Source organism: Metarhizium acridum, assembly GCF_019434415.1.
Source record: "Metarhizium acridum strain ARSEF 324 chromosome Unknown scaffold_29, whole genome shotgun sequence".
NCBI classification, from domain to species: Eukaryota; Fungi; Ascomycota; class Sordariomycetes; order Hypocreales; family Clavicipitaceae; genus Metarhizium; species Metarhizium acridum.
In genome coordinates this window covers 1,075,691-1,101,793 of record NW_027094017.1, presented here as the reverse complement: position 1 = coordinate 1,101,793, position 26,103 = coordinate 1,075,691, and the positions used below count along the sequence as shown (strand labels likewise).

At 52.1% G+C, this 26,103-nt stretch overlaps 4 protein-coding genes across 5 annotated transcripts; 3 read left to right on the top strand and 1 right to left on the bottom strand.

The window, feature by feature from the left end:
* Window positions 1–62: 62 nt before the first annotated feature.
* On the bottom strand, window positions 63–4,240 carry J3458_004394 (uncharacterized protein). 2 transcript variants are annotated; one of them, XM_007815495.2, is made up of 5 exons: window positions 3,744–4,240; window positions 3,464–3,594; window positions 1,205–3,404; window positions 771–1,144; window positions 63–703 (listed from the first exon to the last, which is right to left on the bottom strand). In XM_007815495.2, the coding sequence occupies exons 2-5, from the start codon at window positions 3,521–3,523 to the stop codon at window positions 677–679; spliced, it is 2,661 nt and encodes an 886-aa protein (XP_007813686.2). In that variant the 5' UTR covers window positions 3,524–3,594; window positions 3,744–4,240; the 3' UTR covers window positions 63–676. The 2 variants fall into 2 exon arrangements, with proteins under 2 accessions (XP_007813686.2, XP_065976792.1); XM_066118192.1 differs by lacking the exon at window positions 3,744–4,240 and having other exon boundaries at window positions 1,205–3,478.
* A 639-nt stretch (window positions 4,241–4,879) lies between these two features.
* Window positions 4,880–7,946, top strand: J3458_004393 (uncharacterized protein). The gene has a single exon (XM_007809844.2). The coding sequence runs from the start codon at window positions 5,487–5,489 to the stop codon at window positions 7,881–7,883; it is 2,397 nt and encodes a 798-aa protein (XP_007808035.2). The 5' UTR covers window positions 4,880–5,486; the 3' UTR covers window positions 7,884–7,946.
* Window positions 7,947–9,012: 1,066 nt separating this feature from the next.
* Window positions 9,013–14,667, top strand: SIT4_3 (sporulation-induced protein). The gene is made up of 3 exons (XM_066118191.1): window positions 9,013–10,677; window positions 10,751–12,211; window positions 12,274–14,667. The coding sequence occupies exons 1-3, from the start codon at window positions 9,394–9,396 to the stop codon at window positions 13,213–13,215; spliced, it is 3,687 nt and encodes a 1,228-aa protein (XP_065976791.1). The 5' UTR covers window positions 9,013–9,393; the 3' UTR covers window positions 13,216–14,667.
* Window positions 14,668–19,482: 4,815 nt separating this feature from the next.
* Window positions 19,483–25,867, top strand: J3458_004391 (Nonribosomal peptide synthetase). Its single transcript, XM_007809846.2, has one exon. It carries the CDS (start codon window positions 19,827–19,829, stop codon window positions 25,653–25,655), a length of 5,829 nt encoding a protein of 1,942 aa, XP_007808037.2. The 5' UTR covers window positions 19,483–19,826; the 3' UTR covers window positions 25,656–25,867.
* Window positions 25,868–26,103: the final 236 nt, after the last annotated feature.

The following is a 26,103-nucleotide window of genomic DNA, read 5'->3' as shown; positions in this document are numbered from 1 at the left end:
CTTGTTGGATCTTATCTTATTAGTACTCTTATTATCGCTTAATTTATTAGTAAGTTAATGTACCTTTTTAAATTTAGCTTCTTATTGGATATATATCTCTGTAGATACTCGATTGGAGCCTTAACACACCAGAGGGGATAGCGTGTCCTTATAAGTGGATATACGTATCTTGCTAGAGCCTAGATGTCGCCGTTGCAACACCTCGAACAGCACCGCCAAGCTTGTCACACCCCGTGTAACGTAATCTTTAAATGCACTCCGAGTAGAATAGACTCGACTTTTCTCGGAAAGCTCTGGCCATGCCCACAGCCATACTTACCATCCTAAGCTAAACACAATTATCCATGTGGTATACAACACAAAAGGTTTCCTCGCTTGAAGAGCCATCCCGTCATAAAATCATTACCAAAACGTCCCAATGTCAATACATCTATGCCCTCCAATCCAGCATCACATATGATTGGAGTGATCATCCAATACTACCCATGTTTCATACTGTCAACCACACAAAAGACTAGGGTATGTCGTTTCAACGCCATCGAAATGCAGTACAAACTTGACAACCAAACATTATATGCAGGCTTTTAAATATACTCTAAAGAGAACATCGGATCTCATCAGCACGACCTGAAATTTGCACCCTTCTTTTCGGTTCTACCGCCAGACAGTCAATAGCTTAGGGTCGAGTAAGGCCTTGTTTAGCCTGCGAATGTGTTAGCATGCCGTAGTAAACCAAGTTCTCATAGTCATGGGGATAATTCTCCACTTACCTTCATTTGTTCGATGCGGGCCTTCAGTTGGCTCGTAACTTCAGCAGCACGTCTCCAGCTCTCAACTCCGCCGCCATTTGTAGGCTGTGGCAATGCAGAAACAGGTCTATCTCGAGTTGCTGGTGCGGTTGGCTCGAGAGACTCATACGTTGGAGTTGCAGCACTCCTAAAGCCCCTAGCTGGAGAACCACGCCCAGAGGACGCTCCGCTTCCACTACGACGAAGTTCTGGGCTGAGCTTGCTCCTCGGGTACGCCAGCTCTCCATTTTCCTTCTCCTCCGACATGGTACTCGTAAAACTCATTCTATTACGGCTGGTCGACGTAGACCCTGGATCGCGGTAGATACCAACATCGTCGAGCGTCGGTGACGTGACTGCTTGATAATTAGCATAAAACATGAGGGGCTACTACAGACGAGAGAAGGGGTGCGTACCTGGACTTCCCACACCTGATTGTGCTCCCAAACCCTCGGCCCGGCTCAGTGCTCTCTTCAAGCGCTCTAGCTCTCGTCGTAGCCTTTCATTGGCCTGCGCGGTCGCCTCGGCGTCGCTTCGGGCTCGAACAAGCTGTGTTTCCTTGGCCTTGATGCTGAGGACATCTCTAGTATGATCTTCTATGAGGCCAGCATTCTGGTTCTTCAACTCTTGAATCTCAGACATGAACTTATTCCGCTCTTGCCGCATATCGTCGACTTGGCGGGACAGTCTTTCGTTGGCAGCCCGAAGCTCTTCTAACTCCGCACGCTCAACAGCAGTGAGACTACTTGAAGGTGGTGGAGAATCGGCTGTAGGCATAATTGGAGTTGCGGCTGGCTTCGCCAGTGAGCGACCAGCGAGTCCCCGAGACAACCCAGCTCGGGGCTGTGGAGGCGGCGCTGCAGGTTCGTCTTCTGGGGGCATCACAGGCGGGCCTGTGGCCGGACGCCGAGGAGACGCAGTTCCGGGTCCCCCGAGCGTCCGTTTCTGGGGAGCCTTCAACCCAGCTAAGCCTGACGGCTTCGGGGCCCCTAGTTTGCTGCCGGCGGCTGCGAGCTTGGGTGCCGCTGGTGCTACCGCAGAAGGAGTCTCTGCGGGCATAACGGGAGCACCGGCTTTCTTAACAGGCTGCCTCTTTGCACCAAGTGCTTTCTTTGCCGAAGGAGGGGGGGCTTTCGCTGCCGGTGTGGGCTTGGGCTTTTCCTTGGCCTTGACTTCGGCCGTTTCGAAGAATTCTTTAACCTTGGTCTTTCGAATATCGTCAAGGCCGTCCAGATATGGAGTCATGGCTCGTTCGCCGATAATCTTCATCACTGTTCCAAGAATCTCAGCACCGCCATCTCGGAGCGCTGGGCTGCCTTCTGAAAGCAACTTCTTGCCAGATTCGCAAATGGTGGCAATCTCAGGCTTGGCAGGAACTGCTCTGGTAGTCCGTAGGCACCGGATCAAAAATTTCATAGTACCCTCTTTGACTTGTGGATTCTTGTTGCTTAGATAGGCAGTAATATCTTCAAGACAATCAGTTAAGCTTGTCGAGACAAAAACAGCGTCCAGGGCAGCTCCCAGGGCATCTGAAACCGTCGCCTTCTTTTCTTTCAAACGATCCATAATAGGTTGCATAACAACCGCTCGGTACTTGCCATAGCTTTGTCGCAGTCCTCTGGCCAGCTGCTCGATACACTGCGCCGCTTGTGTAACAACCGCAACATTAGCGTCCTTCATGCACTTGGCGAGGCCTCGATTAACTTCGCCGAAATCGCTGTCTTTGATGCGGGGAACGTTTAATGCCTGATATAAGGCCTCAACGGCTTCTTTTCTATCCTTCCACTTTGAGGATGCGAGCATATCGGTAAAGTTGGCGGGGATCTTTTTCGTGATATCCTCGGGCTCAGCAAGCGAAAACGTATCGACCTCGGCTGCTTCCTCCTCATCCTCTACTCCGTCCTCGCCATCATCTGTACCAGCTGGGCCGGACTCTGCGGCAGCTTCTTGGGATCGAAGCAGTCGCTCTTGTTTCGGTGGCGGCTCGGCCTTGATCTTCTCGAATTGAGCCTCAAGGTCAGTCTGTTGGGTTGGCTTGAGGTCACCCCAGAACATGGGCTTCATGGCTTCGCGCAACCATCTGTAAAGTTCCACGGCAAGGTTGGTCGCCTCAGCACGGACATTCTTGTCAGCTGCACCAAATACTTTTGGTAAAGCCTTCAGCACCGGCTTGGGGTCAACTAATTTGCATCCATAATTGTGGATTATGGCTGTTAATGCATTGAGTGTAGCAGCCACGTTCTTGGGGACCTTGTTGGCTAGGCCAGGTAAAACGTCTTCAACCACCGGGCCGGCGGCGTCGAGCTCGATGTAAAGAAGCAAAGCCTCTTGCGCGTTTTGCTTGGTAGCTGCTCTCGTCGACGATAGGCATTTCTCAACCATCGGTGTGATTGTTAGGCCCCGGGTCCGCAGAGCGCAATCGCGTCCGCCGAATTTCAGGAATGCACACAAAGCAATAATAGCCTCTTGTTGTGCGGCGACATTGGAGTCGGTGACAGCAGACTTCCAGAGATTGGGATCGTTGAGGAATGGCCGAAAGCACGGATCGGCCTCGTCCGGTGAAGCAGAGAACTGTTTGGCAGCATCTTCGTATGCTGCTTTCCTTACCTTCCAAACCTATCAACGCGAATTAGCTCCCGTCTTACAGACAAGCTAGGAGATAAAACCAATCAAACCTTATGAGTAAATCGGTCAGGAAGCGGCAAGGAGCTAAAGTCCTCCTCTTGATCCGCCATTATCTCAAAGCGTCGGGCGTGGGATTCGTGATGCAGGAGTGGCCGTCTCCCTCGAGGCTTCACTAAACGAACTAACTTGTCGATTAGCACGGATATCCTTCCACGGCGCTGATGCTCATCCATAGCACCCTTTGAATTCGAAATGCTCATTCACGCTCCGAAGGGTCAAGCCGTGCATATCCAGGGGTTGTAAATACTCGCAGAAGCAGAAACTACCTACCAGCAGAAACTGTGGAAACGCCAGCAGATGGCCAATGCTAGTACAATCCAGGTTGTATCGCCAGTACAAACGAAGGAGTAACTCGAAACAAGAACTTGATACAAGCAGGTACTGCGAACAGGCCGTGCGTTCCTGTCGTTGATCGAGAAGAAAACAGCGGGCAAAATGCTCCAAATTTGTGCGTTGGTCGTGACGTCCCAGGCGGGGAGTGTCGGGGTTGCCGCGAACCTTTTGGGAGTTTTGGTCAGCGCCAGCAGAGGAGGCCGCAACTGGTACAGGTCGCAAAAGGGGGACAATTAATAATATGAATCGCAGTTCAGGTAGCGCAGCAGGTCTTTAATTCAAAGTGCGACAGTAGCGACAAGAGTCTGGTAGTTTACGAAGCGATGTTTTGCCTGGTTGGGAAGGGGGATCAGACAACTGACTGTGATTCCATGTTCAATGTTGTTTGGCGGGGCCGCGGCAGCACTCAATGTCGGCACGGATGGCGGTGGGAGAGGATGACTGGGCACCCGGACCCTGGCTACCTGACAAGCCGGGTCGTCCAAGGGGCAACCCGACCCTGATGCCGCATGTCAACAGTGACTGTTGACCCCTGAACAATCAGCACTTGAGGAGTCCAGATGCCCTGGCCAGGCGTTCGGGAGCCAATCAGAGGTGCGCTGGTGCCTGACTCCGTCAGAGATTCGTCCGGTCGTACAGCTACAGGCTAGTGACCTACCCTAAATCCGAAAATGGCTTGAAATGGCTTGCAATGTCTCGACTCACTACGCACTCGCTGCGCACATGCACTGGTTGAAATCCATCTTGAATAGCAGGTAATGTTTTGGCTCGAAAGAATTCTCAACACTCATTTTGCCTACCGTTGTCCTCGCTGCGGACAGATTTCAGCGCCCTCTCGTAAGTTGAGAGCTCGGATGTTAGCATCCTTTGTTTTCAATGTTCGCTGGCTGCACTTCGAGCCCACCACCCTTGTGGTTGCCCAGTGACGAGCACGACATAAGCTGTGCAGCACCCCTCTGCGGTTGCGTTCTCCACATGCGCCCAATGCGAACCTCCTGGTTGGATCCTGAGCCCCAGGCTCCCAATGTCCAGGCTCATGTCTTGTGGAATGCATTGCTCACTATTCGCTGCCGACATGATCGTCTTCATGCTGACATGGACTATGACGATGCTGCTTTATCATTTGTAAGGAGCTGGTCGATCAAGATACCCAAGCGAGAAAGGGATACACAAGATAAACACAGCCCTAAATAACATCTGTAGTTTCGAATACGAATTGAACATGGCCTGTATACTACCTATCTACCTAGGTAGGTAGTTTAAGTATGTGGACGTATTTCCTTGAAGCTGTAGCTTATTGCCCTTCGTGTTCGTGGAGCTTATTCCACTTGTAAAAATGGCGGCAAACGCTTTGCGCATCCCAATCCAACGCAATAACTGTACCTGAACAAAAAAAAAAACCATTCTTCACCACTCAGAAATTCCTTCAAAATTACGAACATCCCACTTTTCTCTCCCCGTTTGTAGCTTTTGCGAGGCCGAGCAATAGTGCCCAGGTGACTATGACGTTTCACAGCGTCAGAGGTCACGTGTAGATAAGATCAGTAGTTGCTGCCTGGGCGAGATGGATGGATGCGGCGCGACAGCTACCACCCCCCCCCTTCCCTTTGGCTATTGGCATGGGAAAATCCGCTGCACCTCTAGGTGAAGCTCTTTGAGCTCTAGAGGGAACACGTCAAGATGTCAGGAAATGGGACTTACTCGTTCGACCCTTCACGGCTCACAAAAGCTGCCGCTGCAGAGTTCTCGTCGTCTGCCTCTGAAGAAGAGGATGACTACCGCATACCAGGCGTGACGGCTGATGACGACGATTTCGGCGATTTTAACCCGAGAAAGAAGCGACGACTTGGGAAGAACAACAAGGAGAAGGCGGCGCTCGGCATCTTTGGTTCTGATAGCGAGGAAGATGGCCCAGGGTCGAGATGGAAACGAAAGTCTCTGCGGAATAAAGGCATGACATTTGTTTCCACGGCCTCGAAAGAAAATAAGTCGGATGATGAAATGGAATCCGAGGAACACAGGCCCGTGTTGGGTCACCTGAAGAACAATGGCCAAGGTACCGACGGCGAAGGCCAGAGTGAGCACGATGAAGAGGAAGAAGACGACGAAGACGATAATGATCGTGACGATAGTACAAGGGCTGGTATTGGCTTGGGATTTGGTGAAGGACTAGACTCTACATTTCAACGAGCCGCACAGAGTCAAGTCCAAAGCGCTGACAAATCTCGCATTCCAAAAGTGAAGTCCAAGTTTAAAGGTGGCAGCGTACTTGGAATGGGGTTCGTACCATCGTCCACGAACGAGCCAGTGCTGAAGGAGACAGCTGTGGCTCAAGAACCACCCCAAAATAAACCACAACACAGCGCCTTCACGAGTAAAGGCAAGATCAATGCCAAGGGCTTCGGAGCGCGGATGATGGCTAAAATGGGTTATGTTGAGGGTAAAGGTCTTGGTAAAGAAGGACAAGGACGAAACATTATCATTGAGGCGAATCTGCGGCCACAGGGCATCGGTTTGGGAGCCGTCAAAGAAAAGCCTGAACACGAACGTCGGGAAGAAAAGCGGCAAGCAGAACTACGGGGCGAAACTGTGATTGACTCAGATGAAGAGGAAAAGAAGCGCAAGAAGGCGAAAAAGAAGGCTCTCGGTGGCCTAGGTGGCAGCGGCGCTAGTACTCCACGACGGCAGAAGACGAAATATTTGACAGCTGAGGAATTGAAGGCTTCAGCGCCGGGTTTACAAATTCCTGATGCATTCACGCCGATTTTGGATATGACTGGACCTGGGAACAAGATAATCACATCGACAAACGGCATCATGACACCGAATTCTGGAGTGTCTGAGTCAACCGAGCTGATAGAAGCAAGGAAATTGGTTAAACGAGCACAAGCGGACCTTCAGGCATTCTCTGAAGAGTGGAGAAATCTTGAAGAACGAAAGGCCTGGGTCAATGTCGAGTTGAATGAGAGAGAGCAAGAAATGGAAGATCTACGGTCCGACTTTGAGAAGCTTCAAACTTTCTCAAACATGGTTGCTGAGCAGCTCACCACGGATTCGAATTGGGACCAAGTCATCAGCTGTTTGCAGAAAGCAGCCGAAATTGGTGCCGTCAACGCTGACGCAGCAGATATTGCCGTAGCTGCTATTTATCCCTTTTTCAGAGATGCTGAATGGGATCCTCTGGTCGACCCATCCAAATTTACAGCTGATCTCAAGGGACTGTCGGCTTTGCTCATAAAACCAGAAAACGAGGGACAATCTGTTGATAAATGGCACTTGAACCGTATGCAACAGGAAGGGATCTATCGAAGACACCAGAAAGCCACAACGCCATATGAAAGCATGATGTACAAGAACTGGCTTCCGCGGGTTGTCGCCGCGGTACGCGAATGGGACCCGTTGACCCCGAGCCCCATGCTTGACGTGGTTGAGACCTGGAATGACCTACTGCCCCCTTTTGTACGAGCTCAGGTCATGAATCACGTAGCACGGAAGCTGGAAACAGCAGTCTCGGACTGGAACCCCAAGAAGAAGCGTCAATGTCATCATCTTCCGCATACTTGGCTGTTCCCATGGCTACAGCATCTTCCCCCCTACCACCTGGATCCCAAGGGCACTGGCCTCGTGGCAGACGTCAAGAGGAAGTTCCGGCAACTCATTGATGTATGGGAGTTTGAGCGCGGAACAGTGCCCGGCTTGAAGCAATGGGAAGATGTTTTAGGCAGTCAGTGGCGACCGCTCATCATGTCCCATGTGCTACCATCGATGGGCCGATACCTGCGGACCAATTTTCGTGTGGACCCTGCGGACCAAGAGCTCTATCTGCCTATCCTCACGGGCGTGATGCGATGGAACCGCATGCTTGGTGACGCCATCATTGCCGAGGTGCTTGTACAAGACGTCTTACCTATGTGGTACGACAAATTGCAGGAGTGGTTGGCTCTTGGCGAGGCAGACCTTCAAGAAGTAGCCGAATGGTATAGTTGGTGGCGTGGTGTGTTGCTGAAGGACATGGTCAATGTTAAGACGGTCAGGGCTGAATTGGATAAAGGGATGCAAATCATGAATATCGTGTAAATACATACATGTATAGACTCAGTGGCTCGGACGAAAATAATATTCAACGTAGGGAGTAGCGAGGGACAAAAACCAATTACCATATTCCACCTTTTACATCCATGTTTGTACGACCACATAGCACACAGTGTCCTACGGTCCAAGGAATCAAGATACACGCCTTACCTTTGAGATATGGCTACAACGCAACATTTGCACAGCTTACCCGATCCAAGTGTCTGAGGTAAGCTCAGCCTCGGCGTCTGACCAGGTGCTGACACTCGGGCTCCGAAGATTGTATGTGCGCTGAGAGGTGCGGGGAGTCGACGCAGGCAACGTGGCAGGCCGGGATTGAAGGCTGTTTGGGGTTGATGGACATGGGAGAAGATTTCCCCACGATTTATTGCGATGTGTATTTCTGGGGAAACGTCGTGCTGAGTGATGTAATATGGACCTGGTAATGGAATGGGAGCACAGCCAGAATTAGTACAGGCGGAACTTGGCCTTGATGGCTTTTTTTTAGGGGAAACAGAGAAGAAAAAAACATCGAGGTATAATGGCTTTGCAGGGGACGAAAGAACCCGAACACTAGATGACAAACAGAAGAATCGGGACTGGACAGGACTGGACTTGGGAATAGCAGGTACTCTGGTTTTTTCCCACAGATGATAGTTTTATCGCGATATTTTTCTTCCACATATCTCAAGCACGTGCGGTACACATACCTGTCTCACAAGGCACCCGCTCAAGTGCCTAGGTAGTAGATGGCATTTGACGGAACGACCAGATCTCAGACTATCTCGGGACCCTACAAAATGGAACCTGGAACCTGTCGCAAGGCAAAGCTTGGCAAGGAACAAGCGCAAACCACCTCACGTAAGGGCAAGGCCAAAGTCGCATCCCAAAGCGACAATGTTGGGTGCCGAAGGGGAAATGGAACTGGGCTGGAAGAGCGGGACGCAATAATAAGTCTGCGCGGGCTTTTGTGGTTTTTCTCCCCCTCGCGCCAGAACAATGGTATTCACACTCGGTACATTGGCTGCTGGAGGAGGAGGCCGAGTCATTTGGGGATGGATGCATGCTCGATGTCTCGGACAAAAGTTGGGAGCTGGCGTGGCGTCCACCGAAATGGAAAAAAAAACGATGGACACCGGGGTTTGTAAAGTTTGAAGGGCCAAGGAGGTTGGTTGTACAGCGTATTATGGGGTCTGGAGATGTTGGATTAAATTGATAGCTATTGGGCCGGCCGGCCGTTCTGAAGCCGTGGCTGTGACACCAAGGCAAGACAAAGTCGAGGCGAAGAGTGGAACAGCAGTTTGCGATGCTCGTGGCAACGGCAATGGCAGCCTCGGGACCGAAGATGCAGGGATGAGGCGAGAGTGAGATTGATGATTTGGCTGATGATCCCCGTAGAGTCTGGTGTTGAATGTTGGTCTCGTCGGTCCCTACCAAAGTGCCCGACAACATTGGAGCAGCTTGACTAAAGGCAAAGACACCAGACCAGCACCAATACAAGTCAGAGAGAGCCCTGATGGTCGACGGGGCGGTCAACTGGATCATTTGGGCTGCCCGGATCACGAATCACGAATCACACACAAACCACCGACTTTGTCGACATTTGACTCCAGCGCAGCCATCGACTGCGCTGCCTCGACAACTCGAAAGCCCCCTGCTGTGCATACCCATCCAGCTTTGCAACGGCACGCATTGGATTCAATTTCCATCTCTGCGCATTTACTTATTTTGGGGGCCCCTCTCCCATTCTCCCACTCTCGCATTCTCTCATTGCCACTGTCGAATCTCGCACTTGCGTTGTCAAGTGAAACGCGGTCTTGCCTTGTTTCTCCTTTTGCTACCTGCTCAGCTTTCTTTGCTCCTCCACTTCCCTGCCCTGGTCCACCAGTCCATCCACCAGTCCGTCCAGAGTCCACGGTCCACTCAGCCCAAGTCTTCCCGCCAGTCCAACAGGCTCGAGGCTCCCGAGTATCTGCCTGCCTCAGCCAATACCCAACCGTTGCTCTGCACATGTCACGTCTTCCAAACGAGGCCTACGCTCTGCAGCGCAGTACATGATCCGGCTCATCGAGCCCATCGCCGTTCATTCCCTTCCTTTCTACCGCCGGTGCTGCGCCATCGAAACGTCGCCATGTTTTGGAGATTCGGCGGTTACGCCAACATCTCCACAATCGACACGATCCTCGACAAGCCCGACTTTACCCTCGAGGAGCTGCTCGACGAGAGTGATCTCATCCAGGAGCTCAAGCAGCACAACTCCAAGCTCATCGAATATCTCCGCGAGGACAGCATCCTTGAGAAGCTGCTGGAATATGTCGTCGCGCCCCGACTCGAGGTCTTCGCAACCCCCGATGACCCCGCTGACGATGAGTCCAAGGGCAAAAGTCGCCTGCTGCCCTTCTCGCGGCCCCGGGCTTCGTCTCGCGCAACCGACGTGACGGACAATGATGAGGAGGAGCAGGAAAAGAGGCGCAATAGATACGCCCTCGTTGCTTCTGAAGTCTTGAGCTCCGACACGTGGTCCATCTACGAGGCCCTGACCGAGAACCGAGACCTGATTCGCAAATTCTGGAAGTTCCTTGAGCGCCCGGCCCCCCTCGACCCGCTCCAGGCGAGCTATTTCACAAAGGTAAACGAGTCCCTGTTTGAGAAGAAAACAGACGACATGATGGAATTATTGCGGAGTATCCCAAATGTAGTCGCCGAGCTTCTCAGACATGTCGAATGTCCCATGATTATGGACTTGCTTCTCAAGATAATCGCCCTGGATCGGAATGAAGGAGGACAAGGAATTGTAGAGGTTCGTAAAAGCCCATGTTGCTCATCCTGAATTCCAAACCCCCTGCTGACCTGCGACGCTTGCCGTACAACAGTGGCTTTTCTCAAAAGACATCATTCCCGCGCTACTCTCTTGCCTCGACCCGAAGCACAGCTGGGTTGTGCAGACGGCCGCTGGCGACTTCATCAAGGCCATTATTACCATCTCTGCGAATGCCTCACAAAACGAACAGCAATGCATTGGCCCCAACGAACTCACACGCCAGTTGGTATCTGAACCTTGTGTCGAGCAGCTGATCGGCTATATGCTCGGAGGAGGCAACCCCCTCACAGTCGGTGTCGGAATAGTCATTGAGGTCATTAGAAAGAACAACTCGGATTATGACCCTGATATGGGCACCGAGTCCAATCAGGTTCCTTCTAGCCGGGACCCCATCTATCTTGGTTACCTGCTGCGTCTTTTTGCCCGGAATGTACCCAAGTTCATGAGCCTCATTATGGACGGGCCCGCAAAGAAAGAGGGATCCGAGTCCACTTTTGGGGAGAAGCTTGAGCCCCTTGGCTTTGACAGATTCAAGACGTGCGAACTGATGGCAGAACTGTTGCATTGCAGTAACATGGGGTTGCTCAACGAAGTCGGTGCTCAGGAATTGATCGCAACGCGAGATGCTGTGCGCCAGCGCCTCAGGGACGAAGGAAGGTTGGGACCTTTGAGGGAAGACGACCAGTCTGCTGATGATCTTACCATGCGCATGAGTCACGGCGCCGTCCATGAGGAAGGAAGGCGTCTGGAAGTCACAAACGCAGATGATGATGGCTTTGAGGAAGTTGAATCGAGCAAGGAAATGAGCGAGGATACATCCCACGAATTTGTCAAGGCCGAGGACGACATCACTGCTGCCCCGCCCTCGTCATTCATCGATAAGGACGAAGATGATTTTGTGGATGAGCCACTCAGCTCTCCCCGTCTCTCTGTTGGCAGTGACAAGATCAACGAACAACGTTTTGAAGACCCTGACCTCGTTGTGGCGCCACTGTCTCCTTCAAAATCAAAACCGGCCGAGTTGGCCGAATCTGCAAAGTTTGCCAATCCGGACAGCATCCAACGGACAGAGTTAGACTTGGCTACCAGGGAAATCGACGAGCATCTCACCTCTACCCAACAGCCTACCGAATCGTCCCTTTCGGCCAGCCCTCTTCCGGAACCGACGCCCTCTGGTGCCTCCTTGAACCCCAGCAACTTGGGAGATCAGCATCGTGGCCTTTCTCCTCACCCAGAAGATACTCCAGCACCGTTATTCACTTCATCAAGTGCTCCACAGTCGGTCGCTCCAGATCAGACTGCACAGAAGACGGAGACTGTTGTTCATCCCCCAGCCGATTCTCATCCTGCACATGGAGTTCAATCTTCAGAACAAATCGCTGTTGTGGATGATCCGTCTACTGCTCTTGGGCAGCAACAACCACCTCAACATATAAACATACCACTAGAACATGTTGTCGGAGACTTCCTCAAGATGCAGTTTGTAGAACACCGCGTTGTACCTGCAATTTTGGTACAGCATACCCTTGCACTCATCTACATTTACTTGTTTCTAGCTAAACTAACTTTGACTAGACCTTTTTCTTCTCATACCCCTGGAACAATTTTCTGCACAATGTTGTCTACGACATAGTGCAGCAAGTGTTCAACGGTCCCATGGATCGCGGATATAACCCTACCCTGGCGGTTTCTCTGTTTGAAGCAGCAGACATTACAGCAGCCATCATCAACGGTCAGCAAGCTAGCGACGAGTCGCAGGCAAAGACAAAAACCCGCATGGGATACATGGGCCACTTGACTCTCATTGCTGAGGAAGTGGTTAAGTTTACCGAGAGACACCCACCCGAATTGCTTTCCGAGATGGTCCTGGATAAAGTCATGAGTCAAGAGTGGATCAACTATGTTGAAGGTGCTCTTGCGGAAACGCGTGAGCGAGACAATGCTATTTTGGGCGGAGTCCGGCCTGAAGTTGCTCTTGGCCACCGTGCAAGCATAGGAGGCGGCAATGGTTTAGGTGGTGTTGGACTCTCTGGACTTGGAGGAGCCTCTGCAACTGGCTCGAACGCTTTGGCGGAGGCCGGCCTGAATGGCGGCATTGAAATTAACGAAGGCAGCAACAATGGCATTGGCCCCTTCGCAATTAGTGCCGGAACCTTGATGTCGGGCTTCGGAAGTAGCAGCGATGAAGAGGATGATGAGGGCGATGTGGAGGAGGAGGATGTTAACTCTGAGGTGAGTGGTGATTCTTTTGATGATCGAGGCACTGGCTCTCCAGAGGTGGCTGCGAATGCGAACACAGATTCTCCGGTCAATGTGATCTCGATGTCTCCGGAGCCTCTGGAAGCAATTTTGGGAGATTCCTCTGTGGACATTCGCCCGAGTCTTGGTTCACCTGTGAGATTTACTACGACTCGGGATTACTACGAAGACGAGATTATGGAAGACGGCTCGCAGCAAGATAGGTGGTCAGGAGACCATTACGACGAACACGGAACAGAACGGTCAATGTCATCATAGGATGTGGCGCTGGACTCCTGTCTAAGAAATCTGGCAAGCGCCAGCTTCCACAGCACGGCGGCCGATGCGGCGGGCGCTGACGAGCCAGGTCTGTCTCGTTTGGAAGAATTCGAAGATGATGATCTCAATGATCTGTTACGGTTACTTGCTGAAGCAGAGATTTGATTTTCATGATGTTATTGCAGCACGGCATTCTCATACGAAATAGTTAGGAGGGGCATTCCAGGGTTACAGTGAAATGGCGGATACGGATGCATTGAGATAAAATATCTGTACGATGGATGGAGGCAGTAGTGCTTAAAGTTGCATAATGAAGGGCAAAACACAAAAAGATCCAAGATACAGAGAGCCAGTGGCCAAGGAAAGACGAGCGCAGACTGGAGATGTGCTTGTCAGGGAATGACAGGGAGACAATGTCGTGATGAAGGTCTTGCAGTCACGGCCACCTCTACTCAGTGCAGCCTGCTTCGATTTGGTCTCTTGTTGTTCCGGACTATGGGACTCAGTTGCTGATCTCAACCCTCTTTTAGTTTCGGTCTTATACAGACCCTCTCAACAATACTGGTAACTCGTTGACTCCGCCATCAATCCCTCCGCCTCCACCGCCGCCTCCGCCGTTGAATGTTCCTCCGTCAAGAGCCAGGCTGCAGCTGGCAGCTCGGTTGGCAATGCATCAGAAGAACAACCAAGCGGCGCAGCCATCCTTTGCAACAATGCACCATGAAGGAGACGACTATGACAACAATACGATGGACCCCTTTAGAGACGATAATGATGACATGGACGACGATGATGACCTAGATGTAGACGTTGTTCGAGATGGTGGACGTGGATCCTGGTGGAGAGGCATGGTCGGAAGAAGAAGCAGTGCAGACGATGGCGACTCTGACGAGGCTGACGAGGATGATGATGAATTCGGTGACTTTGCCATGGCAGAAGATTACAGGAGTGGTGGGACTTCGAATACGGAACAGCTGGTGCTGAGACCGCTAGCCGTCAATCCCGCCAAGGAAAGCAGCAGAGGTCTCAGCGGTCTGTGGCCGTTTGGGTCCAGAAACGAAAGCAACAAAGCCAAACGTGACGAAGAAAGTCACGACCTAAAAGACGAAGTCGTGGTATCTTCAGACGAGAAGAAGGGAGAGGATTATAGAGCCATTGAGGTCAGGGAGGCAACGAGTCGGACTAGCATTGAAGAACCGGATGAGGAAGAAATAGTAGCTGGGAAATGAATCTCTCTGTGGGGTTGAGGGTAGAAGAAGTGATGGTGGTTTCGATATCAAAGCGGACAGACGAGAGCTTGAACGGGAAGCGTTTGAAACGCATTTTACGGATGGTGAATGGGCATGATGGGAAATGGCGGCATTACTTGTAATTATACGATGAGGGATTCTATTACTTTTGTGCTGTTTGATTTGGTTAGATTCACGGGACTATGTAAACTACCATATGCAATGGGAAATTTGCTTATGCTCTGTGACTGGTGTTGACTGTGCCGCCTTGGATGATGGACCAGTCCCCCCCCCAACCCCGGTACATAAATCCATCATGTCGATGCATCCCGATGCGTTGAGTGGCTGACGGACCATGATTCTTTCTGGTTTTGTCCGACTATAGAGGCAAGCACAGAAAACTAGTTTTTGCTCATATGACTTGTTCTAACTTGTGACTCACAGGGATACACAGTGTAGGGTGAGATTGATTTGGCTATCGAGGCACGCAGACATGAGCGACGGAGGCGAATGTTGCTGGCGTATCTCTGGTCACCGCTAGTCGCCGTTACAAGAAGATGGGTTTTATTTTTTATTTTATTTATTTATTGTTATTGTTATTATTTATTTATTTTTTTTTTTTTGGAAAACGAGATGCTCGGGCAAGCATGTGGTGGATGAGAACACGGCATCGTGTGATGCGTGTGAGTGACAGGGCTCCGGCTCCAGGCGCAGCAGGCTGTTTATCCCACGTTATCGATTCTTCTCCTTGAGGACGGCTATGTTTCCTTGCAATAGTGCGAGGAATTTCCGCGATGCTTACAGACGAACGTCATACTGGGTGCGACTGGCCATGCGTCGCGACGTCGATACTCGCGTGGTTATCCTGGGGTTGACGCCGCTAGAAAGAAAAAAGGATGCTAATTTTGTCACATAGAAGGCGGCTAATAATTTAGCCCGCGTTGTGTCCCCCCCGGTTTAGCCCGCTTAGCTTAGCTCATCCTAACTGCATCAAGTGGTGGAATACAACTTCTTCTCCGAACCCAAGCTAGCCCTGGCCGTTCGTCTTCGCAGGCGACGGACCACGGCATCCAATCTTCGGGAGGGTAACTTCTGCGGCACGCAGACCGTCCACCAGGAGGGACCGCCACTGAGCGCTGCAGAGTGTAATGCCGTCGGCAGGGATCAGCGTGTTGACTGGCCTGCCTGACGCCCCAATTGGGCAAGCATTGAACTGCCCGGCCGATCTGTGGTTATTTTTGGGTGCAAGCTGGATGAGGCGCATCAGCTAAGGTAGTATGATGGCTGTGTTGAAGCAGACAACCCCCGGGTGATGGAGACGGGCCGTTTTCAAGTTTGGGACAGGACTGCGGCTTTGCTGTGCCTGCAGATACTCTATTGTAGGTACGGCTTTCTAACTTGCCCACAGCCGTCCCGGTCCAAATCGGGTGAAAGCTTCTTTCGACTCATTTGCATGTGTACGTATGTATGTACTTAGGTATGCATGCTGGGAAAGGCCAAGGGCCCCGGGCTGATGGATGCCAGTCGGGCTAAATTCGACGACGCATAATATCAACGGCCATAGTATAGCACTAAAACGCCCCAGGGCTGGTGTCCATTCTTACAGTGCCGCCTCTTGTTGTTGTACTTGGCACATGTCGAGCATGGTTTGGCTTTCGTCTCAAGTGATTAGAATAACAAAGTCTCGCAATAGCTTCTTGGTGCATGAATTTTCCCCCTGGGCTGCACGTACTACTAATGTGATGCCCAGACTTCTCCAATTTCAAACCAGCCCTCTTGAATTATAGTATGTACAGGTAGCAAGGTCGGCGCTTGCCGTCGTCAACTTTGACTGAACCCGTGGAGCAGCCATGAGCCATGACACATGTGAATCTTTGACCATAAACGTGGACGCATGGAAACTTTGGCCATCTAAGATTTCCCGAGTTTGAGCAGTGGCTACGTCAGCAGACCAAAGCTAGGGACTGCTGCGAAGACGCTGCAGAGCTAATATAACCAACGCACATTGTATTGACACGATGCCGGCCGAATTAGCTACCTAGGTATTCTAGAACGCTCTTATGAGCGCATCGTAGCACCGTGTGTGTGGTGGTGGCAACAAATGGTGCAACGGGCCCAAAGAGTCGGGTATGCATGAGATTTATCCGTGTATTGGGCGAATAATGAATAATTCCTATTTATGTAACAAATGTTGTCACTTACTTGGTTGAGACGGGTGGACGTTACGGTACCCAGTGTGGTAAACCGGGAATTCGCACTCCGAACAAAAACGTCACGCGAGTAATACGGAGTACGGAGTAAGTAACTAGTTGAAAGGCCAGTTCGGGAGACGCCTGGCCGTTCTCAATACACAAACAATATGAGTTGCAAGCTCGTTAGTCTCCGGGCAGCCGGACTCGAATCCCCGAATCTTACACACCAACAGACAGCGCTTTTCGGCCGGCCGGGGTGCCATGGACTCATGTTAGTGTTGTCTCTGGTGTCTGCCGCAACAACATGCAAAACATGGGCAGGCAGCCCGGGGCGCCAGGCGAGGAGGCGATATTGACCATTGCCATGACTGGCTGCTGTCAATTGTCTGAATGCAAGTGGTCTAGCATAGGGTCCGTGGTTCTGTTCATCGTTTCTTTTTAACCTTTGGCGAGGCCATTTCTCCGTCTCTTTGTTCCCAAACACGGTGCGCACCTCTTTGCCGTCTTGTTTGCGTCCAAGTCGAGCATGTCGAGAGCCTCAACTCGGACGGTTTACGGGGAGAGGGAGACCATCGTACGCTTTGACGAACCGCAGGCAAACAAACAAAAGAAGCCCTCGCACATAGTCCATGTACGAGTGGTAGTACGGACGGCCCTGCCCGGTCTGTGCCTGCGCCTGGTGCCTTGGTGTGCGTCCTGTCTGGCTGCAACTGGCACAGTTCTGCCCACAGCCGCAATGGCAATGGACGGCTACCGTCACGCTCACTCTCGACATGGACGAGCATCGCCCATCGACGAGGCCATGCTGGTTCAACCTTTGCTGACCCAGACCCGGCATCGACCTCGCAGCGCAGTCATCACTGCTGCTGCTGCCGCCACCATCAACTCCACGTCAGCACAGGATATCGCCATTTCCAATGTTTCACCGTTGTCACGGCGCCAGTCGCTCGTCTCTGATTTATTCGGGGACTTGAGCACAGCCCACCGCGAGCTGGAGGGCTATCTGAACCGCACCTCGTGTGATCTGGTTGATGCGGTTGATGTGGTGGGGGAGACGCGGCGACGGACAAGTCTCGTGCAAAACAAAGACGACTCCCAGTTCCATCTCGACTTCCATCTCGACTCCGTCCTCGACCTCGACTCACAAAACGCCAACGACGCCGACGGCTATTCTTCCACAACACCAGTTTCCCCCGTGTCTCCCGTGTCTCCCGTGTCTCCCCTCGGCAGCAGCTACTATTATTCCACCTCAAAGTCATCATCGCCGCAGTCGCAAGTCAGCAGCTATGATGAGGACATGTTCGCAGCCATAGACGTCAATGCCGCAGCCGCCGTCATGGCCACCGAATTCAAAGCAACCAGGATCACGCCTGGAGTGCCCAACAAGCCGCCCTCGTCATCGTCACGGTCATCGCCGTCGCCATTGTCACAGCTACAGTCACAGTCACAGTCACAGTCATCACCAGCTTGCCCATCACCCGTCGCCGGCTCCAGCAACACCACCACCAGCTCCAGGCCGACGCCAAACAATAGCAACAATGGTGGCACCCAGCAGCAGCAACAACAACTTCTCGAAAACCTATTATTGTCCACCACCAGAGTGGGCAAGGTGTGCCTGGTGCGTCCCCGCGCGGGGCCGTTCGAGGGTCAGTACGTCGCCCTGATCACCACCACGGCCGTGCATGCCCCGAACAATGAACTCATCACCTTGATTCCTGAGGCTGAGCACGAAATTGCGCAGAGGCGAATCCACACCCTGAAAACAGCAGTCGCCGAATGGGGTTCTGATTCCCGCCGGCCCGATGTGTGGATTCTGCTGCAGTCAATGGCCGTGAATGGCGACGGTGAGCCCGATGCCAGGAAATTACAGACGTGGGTGCAGAATATTGGTGAAGAGGCTGAAGAGAGAATTATGGCTACGCAATTCATCAAGCACCGGAGGGGTGTACAGCAACATCGCAGGCAAGGGATCGAGTTTCCAGTCTCACAACCGCCACAACCACCGCCACGTCACCGTAACCACCATCATCGTCATCATCCTTATCCCATGCGCCCTGATTCTTTTGTGAGACCTCACCTAGAGATTGGCTACGATAACAATGGCCCCTCACAGCAACACCAACCTGAGAGTCCTACCCAGGACCCAGGACAGGAGGTCTACTTCCCCCTGGCTGTTATGCAGCAGCTCTTCTTTAGGTCATCAGTGAAGCGAAGTGTAGAGGCATCTGTCATCACTGGCCCGAAATACCGCTTCAGCCAAAGTATACTTTTGAATGTAAAGGGCGATGTGGCCTTGGCAGATATCGAAGCCGCCGTCAGCGTTTTAGTATCACGACACTCCATGCTAAGGGCTCGATTCAGACTGACCAGCCAGGGCTGGGCACAAGTCATCGCCCCCGAGTCGAACCGTGCTTACAGATTCGAGCACAGGTACATCAACGACGACGACGATTTACTGACTGTCATTGATCAGGCCCAGCAATCGTTAAATGTCTTCAAGGGTCCCGTCTTTACGGTCAAGCACATTAGAAATACCGAGAATAAGCAGCTACTGTATCTTGCCGCTCACCACCTAGTTGTCGACTCGGTCTCGTGGAAGATCTTGCTCCATGACCTGGATGAATTGCTTCGAGAGGGAACACTTGTCTCCGAGCCCTCGATACCATTTACATACTGGACAGACTATCAGAGCTACGAAAATAGCCAGCGGTTAATTGAACCGAACCTGCCGTTCGAAATTGTCCCCGCAAACCTGAGATACTGGGGCTTGGAGGGCCACTCCAACCTGTACGGAGACACTACGCACCTGAACTTTGCCTTGCCACGGGACTCGGCATCTGCTTTGAGGAAAACGTGCAACAATGTCTTCCGGACCGAGTCTGCAGACGTTTTCATCGCTGCATTGTTATATTCCTTCCATCAGACATTCCCTGATCGCTCCATTCCTACCGTCTGGAAGCAAGAGCATGGCCGAGATGCTCGAAATAGCGACTTCAATGTCGCAGAGACGGTTGGATGGTTCACCGCGCTCTGCCCAATTAGTGTGCCGGTCCATCCTGGCTCGGATTTGATCCATTTGATCAAGCTGCTCAAAGATTCTCGTAAAGCGGTTTCGGAAAATGGCACACCATACTTCCAATCAAAATTCGCCGCCGACGACACGGCTGCCACCTCCTTGCCAGTCGAAGTCATGTTCAACTGCATCGACACTCTTAACCAGCTACAGAGGGAAAATGGCATCTTGGAGCCCGTCGCTGCCCCTGACCGTGAAGTCCGCTCCTTGGCGTCTGACGTAGGGCCTGCAGTTGGCCGCATTGCCCTTTTCGAGGTTTCCGTGGGCCTTGATGATTACGGTGCCAGGGTAGAGTTCTCCTTCAATGTGAACTCGAGGCATCAGGATCGCATTACACAGTGGATGCATAATTTTGAGAGTTCCATCTTGCGCGCCGTCTCTCGCCTAGGGGTCATGCAGCCTGAACTGACGCTTTCAGATGTGCCTCTTTTGGAAACATCTTATGAGGCATTGTCAAAGCTCATGTCGAAGCAGCTTGTTGATGTTGGCATCAATGGAGTTGACAATATTGAGACAATCTGCCCCGTGGACCTCGTTCAGCAGGAGATTTTGGTCGCCCAAAGCATCGATCCCAACTGCTTCCACGTCAGTCGCACATATGAACTTGCCACCGTCGATGGGTCGGAAGTTTGCCGAGACACACTCTGCTCCGCCTGGCAAACACTTGCCGCTTCCCATAGCATCTTGAGGAGCATTTTCATCGACAGTGTGTCAGAGAAGGGACTCTTTGATCAAATGGTTCTGAAGAAGACCTCACCCGACATGCTATTCTTGGACTCGAACGACCCTATGGAGACTCTTTCATCGCTGCCCCCCATGAGGCCGTCAAAGTCTATGCCGAGACATAGACTCTCAGTGAGTCGGTCGGACAAAACTGCGTACCTAAGAATTGATTGCAGCCAGGCACTGTGCGATTTGACTGCCATCCACAACTTGGTTGTTCAGCTTCGGGAGTTGTATATGGGCAGAAAATTGGTCATTTCTAGTCCGTTACCTCCCCGACAAACCCGCCACATCGCTTCACGCGAGGCTCCTCGGAGCGTTGAAGTATGGAGGTCCTACCTCAATGGAGCCACACCATGCGCTTTTCCTCACCTTGCTATCCAAAAACAAGGACGTCTCGAGTCACGGGGCATTGGTCTCGACATTAGCCGGCATCAGCTATCCCAGTTCTGCGCCTATAACCAACTAGATCTGTCTACCGTCATTCAGTTAGCCTGGGCGTTTGTTCTGCGAACGTACGTCGGAGAAGACCGTGTCATTTTCGGATACTCGTATGCTGGTAGAGATGCACTTGTCGTGCCTGGTATGAAGCGTTATGTTGGCAGCCTGGCCACCTTTGTGCCCTGCTTGGTCGACTTTTCGCCCATGTCAAGTGTGCTTGACCTCTTGTGGCAGTTGGAAAGAATGGCCAAGGATTCTCGGGAGACGGAAGCTCCAACCTTGGCCGAGATTGAGCACTCGCTTGGCATCCAGGGCCAGAGCCTCTTCAACACATGTGTGACCTGTCAGGATGTTGATGACACCATCTTGAGCGATTCTGACTCGGACAGCGGCGTCTGGGAGCCCGTTCTACTTGCCAATACCATCGATGGCAACTGCGACGTCTCTCTTTGTGTGACACTCCGCGAGGACCGCATTCAAGCGGATGTGAGCTATTCTTGCTTGTCGCCGGCGCAACTCCACAACGTTATGAATACATTCCAACGTGCTCTGCAGGTCATCATCAACAATCCTGCACAGCTATGTTCACAAGTTGACTTATTCACAGAACATGACTTCCAGCAGATTATGAATCCTGACTGGGAAGAGGAGCAGACCGACACCAAGATCTCAGCATGCCTGCACCAGCTTATTCTCAAACAGTGCGAAGTTCGCCCCAATTTCCCGGCCATTTATGCTTGGGATGGCGAGCTTTCTTACCAGCAGGTCCGAGCTAGTGTCACTGCACTAGCCACATATCTTGTCAACATTGGTGTTCATCCCGGCGTTCTGGTTCCCATCGTCTTGGAGAAGAGCCGCTGGTCGCCGGTCATTATGCTTGCTGTGATGCAAGCAGGCGGCTGCTGTGTCTGCCTGGACGCTCAGGACATGGTCATGGTCGAAGCCATGATTAATCAGCTCGCGCCAGAACTTGTAGTTGTCACGGAGGGGTCATACAAGCACTTGGACCTTTCTAACACGCCTTTCGTTTTGGTCAACGAAACGTTCCTGTCGTCTCTTCCCCCACAGGTTAGTGTAAAGTTGAAAGACTCTCTCCCACAGCAAGCAGCTTGTGCCTTCCTAGCACCGGGCATTGAGAAGCCAAAGGGATGCTTCTTTACTCATGAATCGCTGTGCTCTATTCTCTCGGTTCAGGGACAAGCCCTGAAGATCCACAATGGCAGTAGAGTGCTTCAGCTCTCTGCTTATACCGTTGACATTGCGCTTGTCGAGATTCTAGGCACATTGCTCCACGGGGGGTGTGTCTGCATCCCCTCCCCGTTGGAGCGCGTAAATGACTTGGAGGGCACTATTGCTCGCATGGATATTACTTGGACTTATATGACAACGGTTTTGTCACGAAAGATCAACCCAGCCAATGTGACGAACTTGCAAACCATCTGCTTCCGCACAAGAACTCTTGATGAAGATGCGTTCAAGCCATGGCTTGGCAACAGGGACATTCTTCTTGCTTACGGCGCTCCGGATGTATGCCCACTCGCGATTTCAGTTTTCAACGTTGCGGAGTCTAGCGATACCAACATCATTGCTCCGCCTCTCCTCGGTCGGTTCCTGATCCTCAACCCTGAGGATCCCAAGAAGTTGATGCCTCTTGGTGCTGTTGGGGAACTAGCTATTGATAGCCCCATCGTGACACCTCACAAGTACGTTCATGGCAATCCCCTCATGGACCCGGCGGCTTTCCAGCAAATCCGTGGTGAACGAAAATGGCGCTACTTGAGAACGGGTCATCGCGTGCGATACCTCGACCGGGGGCATATTCGCTTCCTTGCGAGCATGCGAGATGAAGTCCTGGTCAATGGATCTCCGGCCTTGATTGCTGTCTTGGAACAACAAATTCGACAATGTCTCGGCGGCGATGTAGATGTTGCCGTGGAGCCCATCACAACCAGCAACAACGTCAACTCTCTTGCTGCGTTTCTGGAATTCGGCGACAGCGAGTTTGTTGGACCATCTGAGCTCGACAAGTTGACAATGCAGATGAGATCCAAGCTCGCTGCTGTCAAATGGCTGGCAGAAACGTCCCTGGCCCAGGCTTCAAAGCTTAGCCACTCTACTTGCGTCCCAAAGCTCTTCATCCCCATCCGTAGATTCCCACTGTCCACCTCGCTCAAGATTAATAGACGCAAATTGCAGAAGATGGCCTCTCCATTTTCGTACACTGACTTGCTAGAATTGGCAAATGTCCCTTTTAGCAGCCAGCCTCACTTCACGGGGATTCAGAGCAAACCACTCCCACTTACACAAACTGAAGAATCAATGCGTCTCATCTGGGCGGCCGTGTTGCACGCCATGGTCGGGGATATTAAGACGACAGATAGCTTCCTGGATGCCGGCGGTGACAAACTCCTGGCTATGAAACTTGTTCTGTCCTGCCGCCAGAATGGTTTCGATGTTCAAATCAGCAAACTTCTCAGCGGAGCCACGCTCACGGAAATGTGTCAGTCCCTGGAAATCAAAGAGCATCATCTCATCAAGGCACCCAAACCCAAGACCTCTCCTAAGCCCAGCGTCGCAGCCCGCAAGCTACCTGAAGGTACAGACCATGGCTTCGTCAAGCTCGTGGTTGCGCCGCAACTCGACATCCCCTGGAACGATGTCATCGATGTTGCTGAAGCATCTTCCCACCAGCTCCATTGCCTTGAGCCCAGTCTCTACGGACCCAGGAGTGACATTCGTTTCCTCATTGTCAATTTCAATGGCTCTATTCGCGCGCAACGCGTCGAGGAAGCATGTGAGGCCCTCACTCGCCTGCACCCTTCTCTTCGAACTGCCTTCGCCGTGCACGACTGCAACCTGTTCCAAGTTGCCATTGACTCGTTCCACGCAGACTTTGAGCGAAAGTCTGTGTCAGCGTCTTCTGTAGACAAGGAGATGCAGCAGGTCTTGAAGCGCATGCAGAAGGAGGTGCTCCAGTTGAGAGAGCCGGCTACCAAGTTTGCCTTCTTGGATGCTGGACAACATGGCGGCAAGTTGATCATCCGATTCAGCTATGCTCAAGTCAGTGAGTCTGCTGTGCCGCGATTGGTCCAGGATTTCGTCAAGTTGTACGAACACCCCACGATGGAGCGCCGCCGGACCTCCTTCTTCGACTACACTCGTGCTCTGAGAGGTGCGCGATACGATGACAGCAGGGTATACTGGAGACAAAGACTTGAAAAAGCCAAGGTCACTCAGGTTGTTCCCCGTTCAAAGCCTCTTCCTCCAGTTTCCGAAGTCAAATCCTTCCAGGAGCAAGTCAAGATTTCATCGCTCACCGACTTCAATATCACATTCGACAGTGTCCTCAAGGCCGCTTGGGCCATGGTCATGGCCACGCTGTCCGGTAGCCCGGACGTTGTCTTTGGTGAAATCGTCGAAGGACGTCGCCTCAAGCTGGAGACCAGTGTGGATGTGTCGTCCATCGCAGGTCCCATGGAGAACATTGTGCCCATTCGGGTGCGGTTCCCAATTGTCAATAGTTCGCCCTTGCAGGTTCTCCAGCTCATCCAGCGAGACAGCGCCGCTTCTCTTCCCTATGAAGCCATGGGCGCGCAGAAAATTGCACAAGAATGCACAGATTGGGCCAGCTGGTCGCGATTCAGCACCGTCGTGCGACACAGAACGCAGGTTCCCGTCGATGGAACCACCACGTTGAACATTGACAACACGACGTTTACTTATAACCTCCTTCAGCCACAGGTTCGAGATGTTCCCGATCTCTTTGCCAGTTCTACCATGATGTCACCAGACAAGGTCTCGCTCAGCATCGAGTACTCCCCAGACCGGGTCCCCGAGCATTTCGCACAAGCAGCCATGAGGCTCCTCGTCGCATCCGTCGAAACTCTCGCCTGCTATGACACCATCAGTCAGCCCATTCTCCAGCCATCAAGCGACTACGAATCTCTCCCGCCGCGTGTCCTCCTCGAAAAACCCGAGCCAGACGTCACACAGCCCTCATACACGCATTGGCTCTCCGCCGACCAACGCAGTACTCTCCAGCAATTCCTGATATCCAGCTGGAACGAGCTCCTCCACCCGCATCTCGCGACGCAGGGCATCTCCGAAACTGACCTTCTGCATTCCCGCTTCTACGACATCTCGGGCTCCCTCCTCCCCGCATACCTCTTTGCTCAACGCCTCAACCACGACCTTCGCAAGGTCGAAATCGAAGGCATCCACACCGTACACATGACGGCCGTCGAAGTCATCACCACGCCCACCATCAGCGGCCAAATGGACCTCATCACGCGCAAGATGCACCAGGCCGGCGTCCTCTGCAAGCCCGGCCGCAAGAAGCCAGTCGTCAGCTTCCATGCCGGCTTCACCCCGACCAAGACTTCATCCTACAACTGGGCGCTTCTCAACAAAGGAAAAGGTCGCTTCCGTCGCCTCCGCCACGGCGGCAGCCACGGATCCATGAAGGACTTTTCCACAAAGGCAGGCGACTGGGTAAAGTCGCGAGTAAATCTTAGCAAAGAGCGCAGCCCCATCCTCCCAGAAGGCGTCATTCACGAACCAAGCAGCTGGGAGGCCCTCAACAGCGATGCCGTCGGCATCAAGGACGGCGGCGGGGGCGGCGGCATGCTGTCTGTGCCCGAGGAAGCCGTGGAAATCGGCTCGAGTTCTGTCGTCGACCAGCGACATCAGACCGGCGGCGAGGTGAGCCCCCTGAGTGGCGGGTCGCCCAGGACGAGCTGGAAGGAGGACTCGAGAAATGCGAGTGGTTCTATATCTCCATGATATTGGATGAGTCATTGAGCGCTCTTTCTTTTTTTAAGAAAAATAACATGCTTTTCTTCTTTGCTTAATACTGGGTGGTGTAGCTTATCATTGCATTGTACGGAGATTTTTAAGCCTGGCGTTTGGTTAAGGGCATAATAGGTCATTTGTTTTTGTTTTTTCTTTCGTTTGTACATGATGTAGAAGAATGATGAAATACATGCAGGTACACTACGTCTTGTCGAGTCCTCTATATCATGTCAGTCAGCTGGGACCCCGATCCCCGACTATATGTCTTCCTGCAATCCTCCATCACGGTCCCATTTCGTATCTATCCAGAACTTTCTCGTCGTTTTTTGATTTCAATTTTAGTATTAATCACGTTCCAATCAGTACGGTCCCTAGGGGGATGCACTACAGGGTGTGGAACAGTTTTTAGCCTTTTTTTTTTTTTCTTTTTTCTTCCCGC

Bases quoted from the DNA above. Each gene is read 5' to 3' on its own strand.
- J3458_004393 (XM_007809844.2), top strand. From the start codon at position 5,487: ATGTCAGGAAATGGGACTTACTCGTTCGACCCTTCACGGCTCACAAAA.
- J3458_004394 (XM_007815495.2), bottom strand. From the start codon at position 3,523: ATGGCGGATCAAGAGGAGGACTTTAGCTCCTTGCCGCTTCCTGACCGA. The intron at 3,405-3,463 runs GTTTGATTGGTT...TCGCGTTGATAG, and splicing joins CTGACCGATTTACTCATAAG to GTTTGGAAGGTAAGGAAAGC. The intron at 1,145-1,204 runs GTACGCACCCCT...ATTATCAAGCAG, and splicing joins ATCAGGTGTGGGAAGTCCAG to TCACGTCACCGACGCTCGAC.
- J3458_004391 (XM_007809846.2), top strand. From the start codon at position 19,827: ATGTTCAACTGCATCGACACTCTTAACCAGCTACAGAGGGAAAATGGC.
- SIT4_3 (XM_066118191.1), top strand. From the start codon at position 9,394: ATGGTCGACGGGGCGGTCAACTGGATCATTTGGGCTGCCCGGATCACG. The intron at 10,678-10,750 runs GTTCGTAAAAGC...GCCGTACAACAG, and splicing joins GAGGACAAGGAATTGTAGAG to TGGCTTTTCTCAAAAGACAT. The intron at 12,212-12,273 runs GTACAGCATACC...AACTTTGACTAG, and splicing joins GCGTTGTACCTGCAATTTTG to ACCTTTTTCTTCTCATACCC.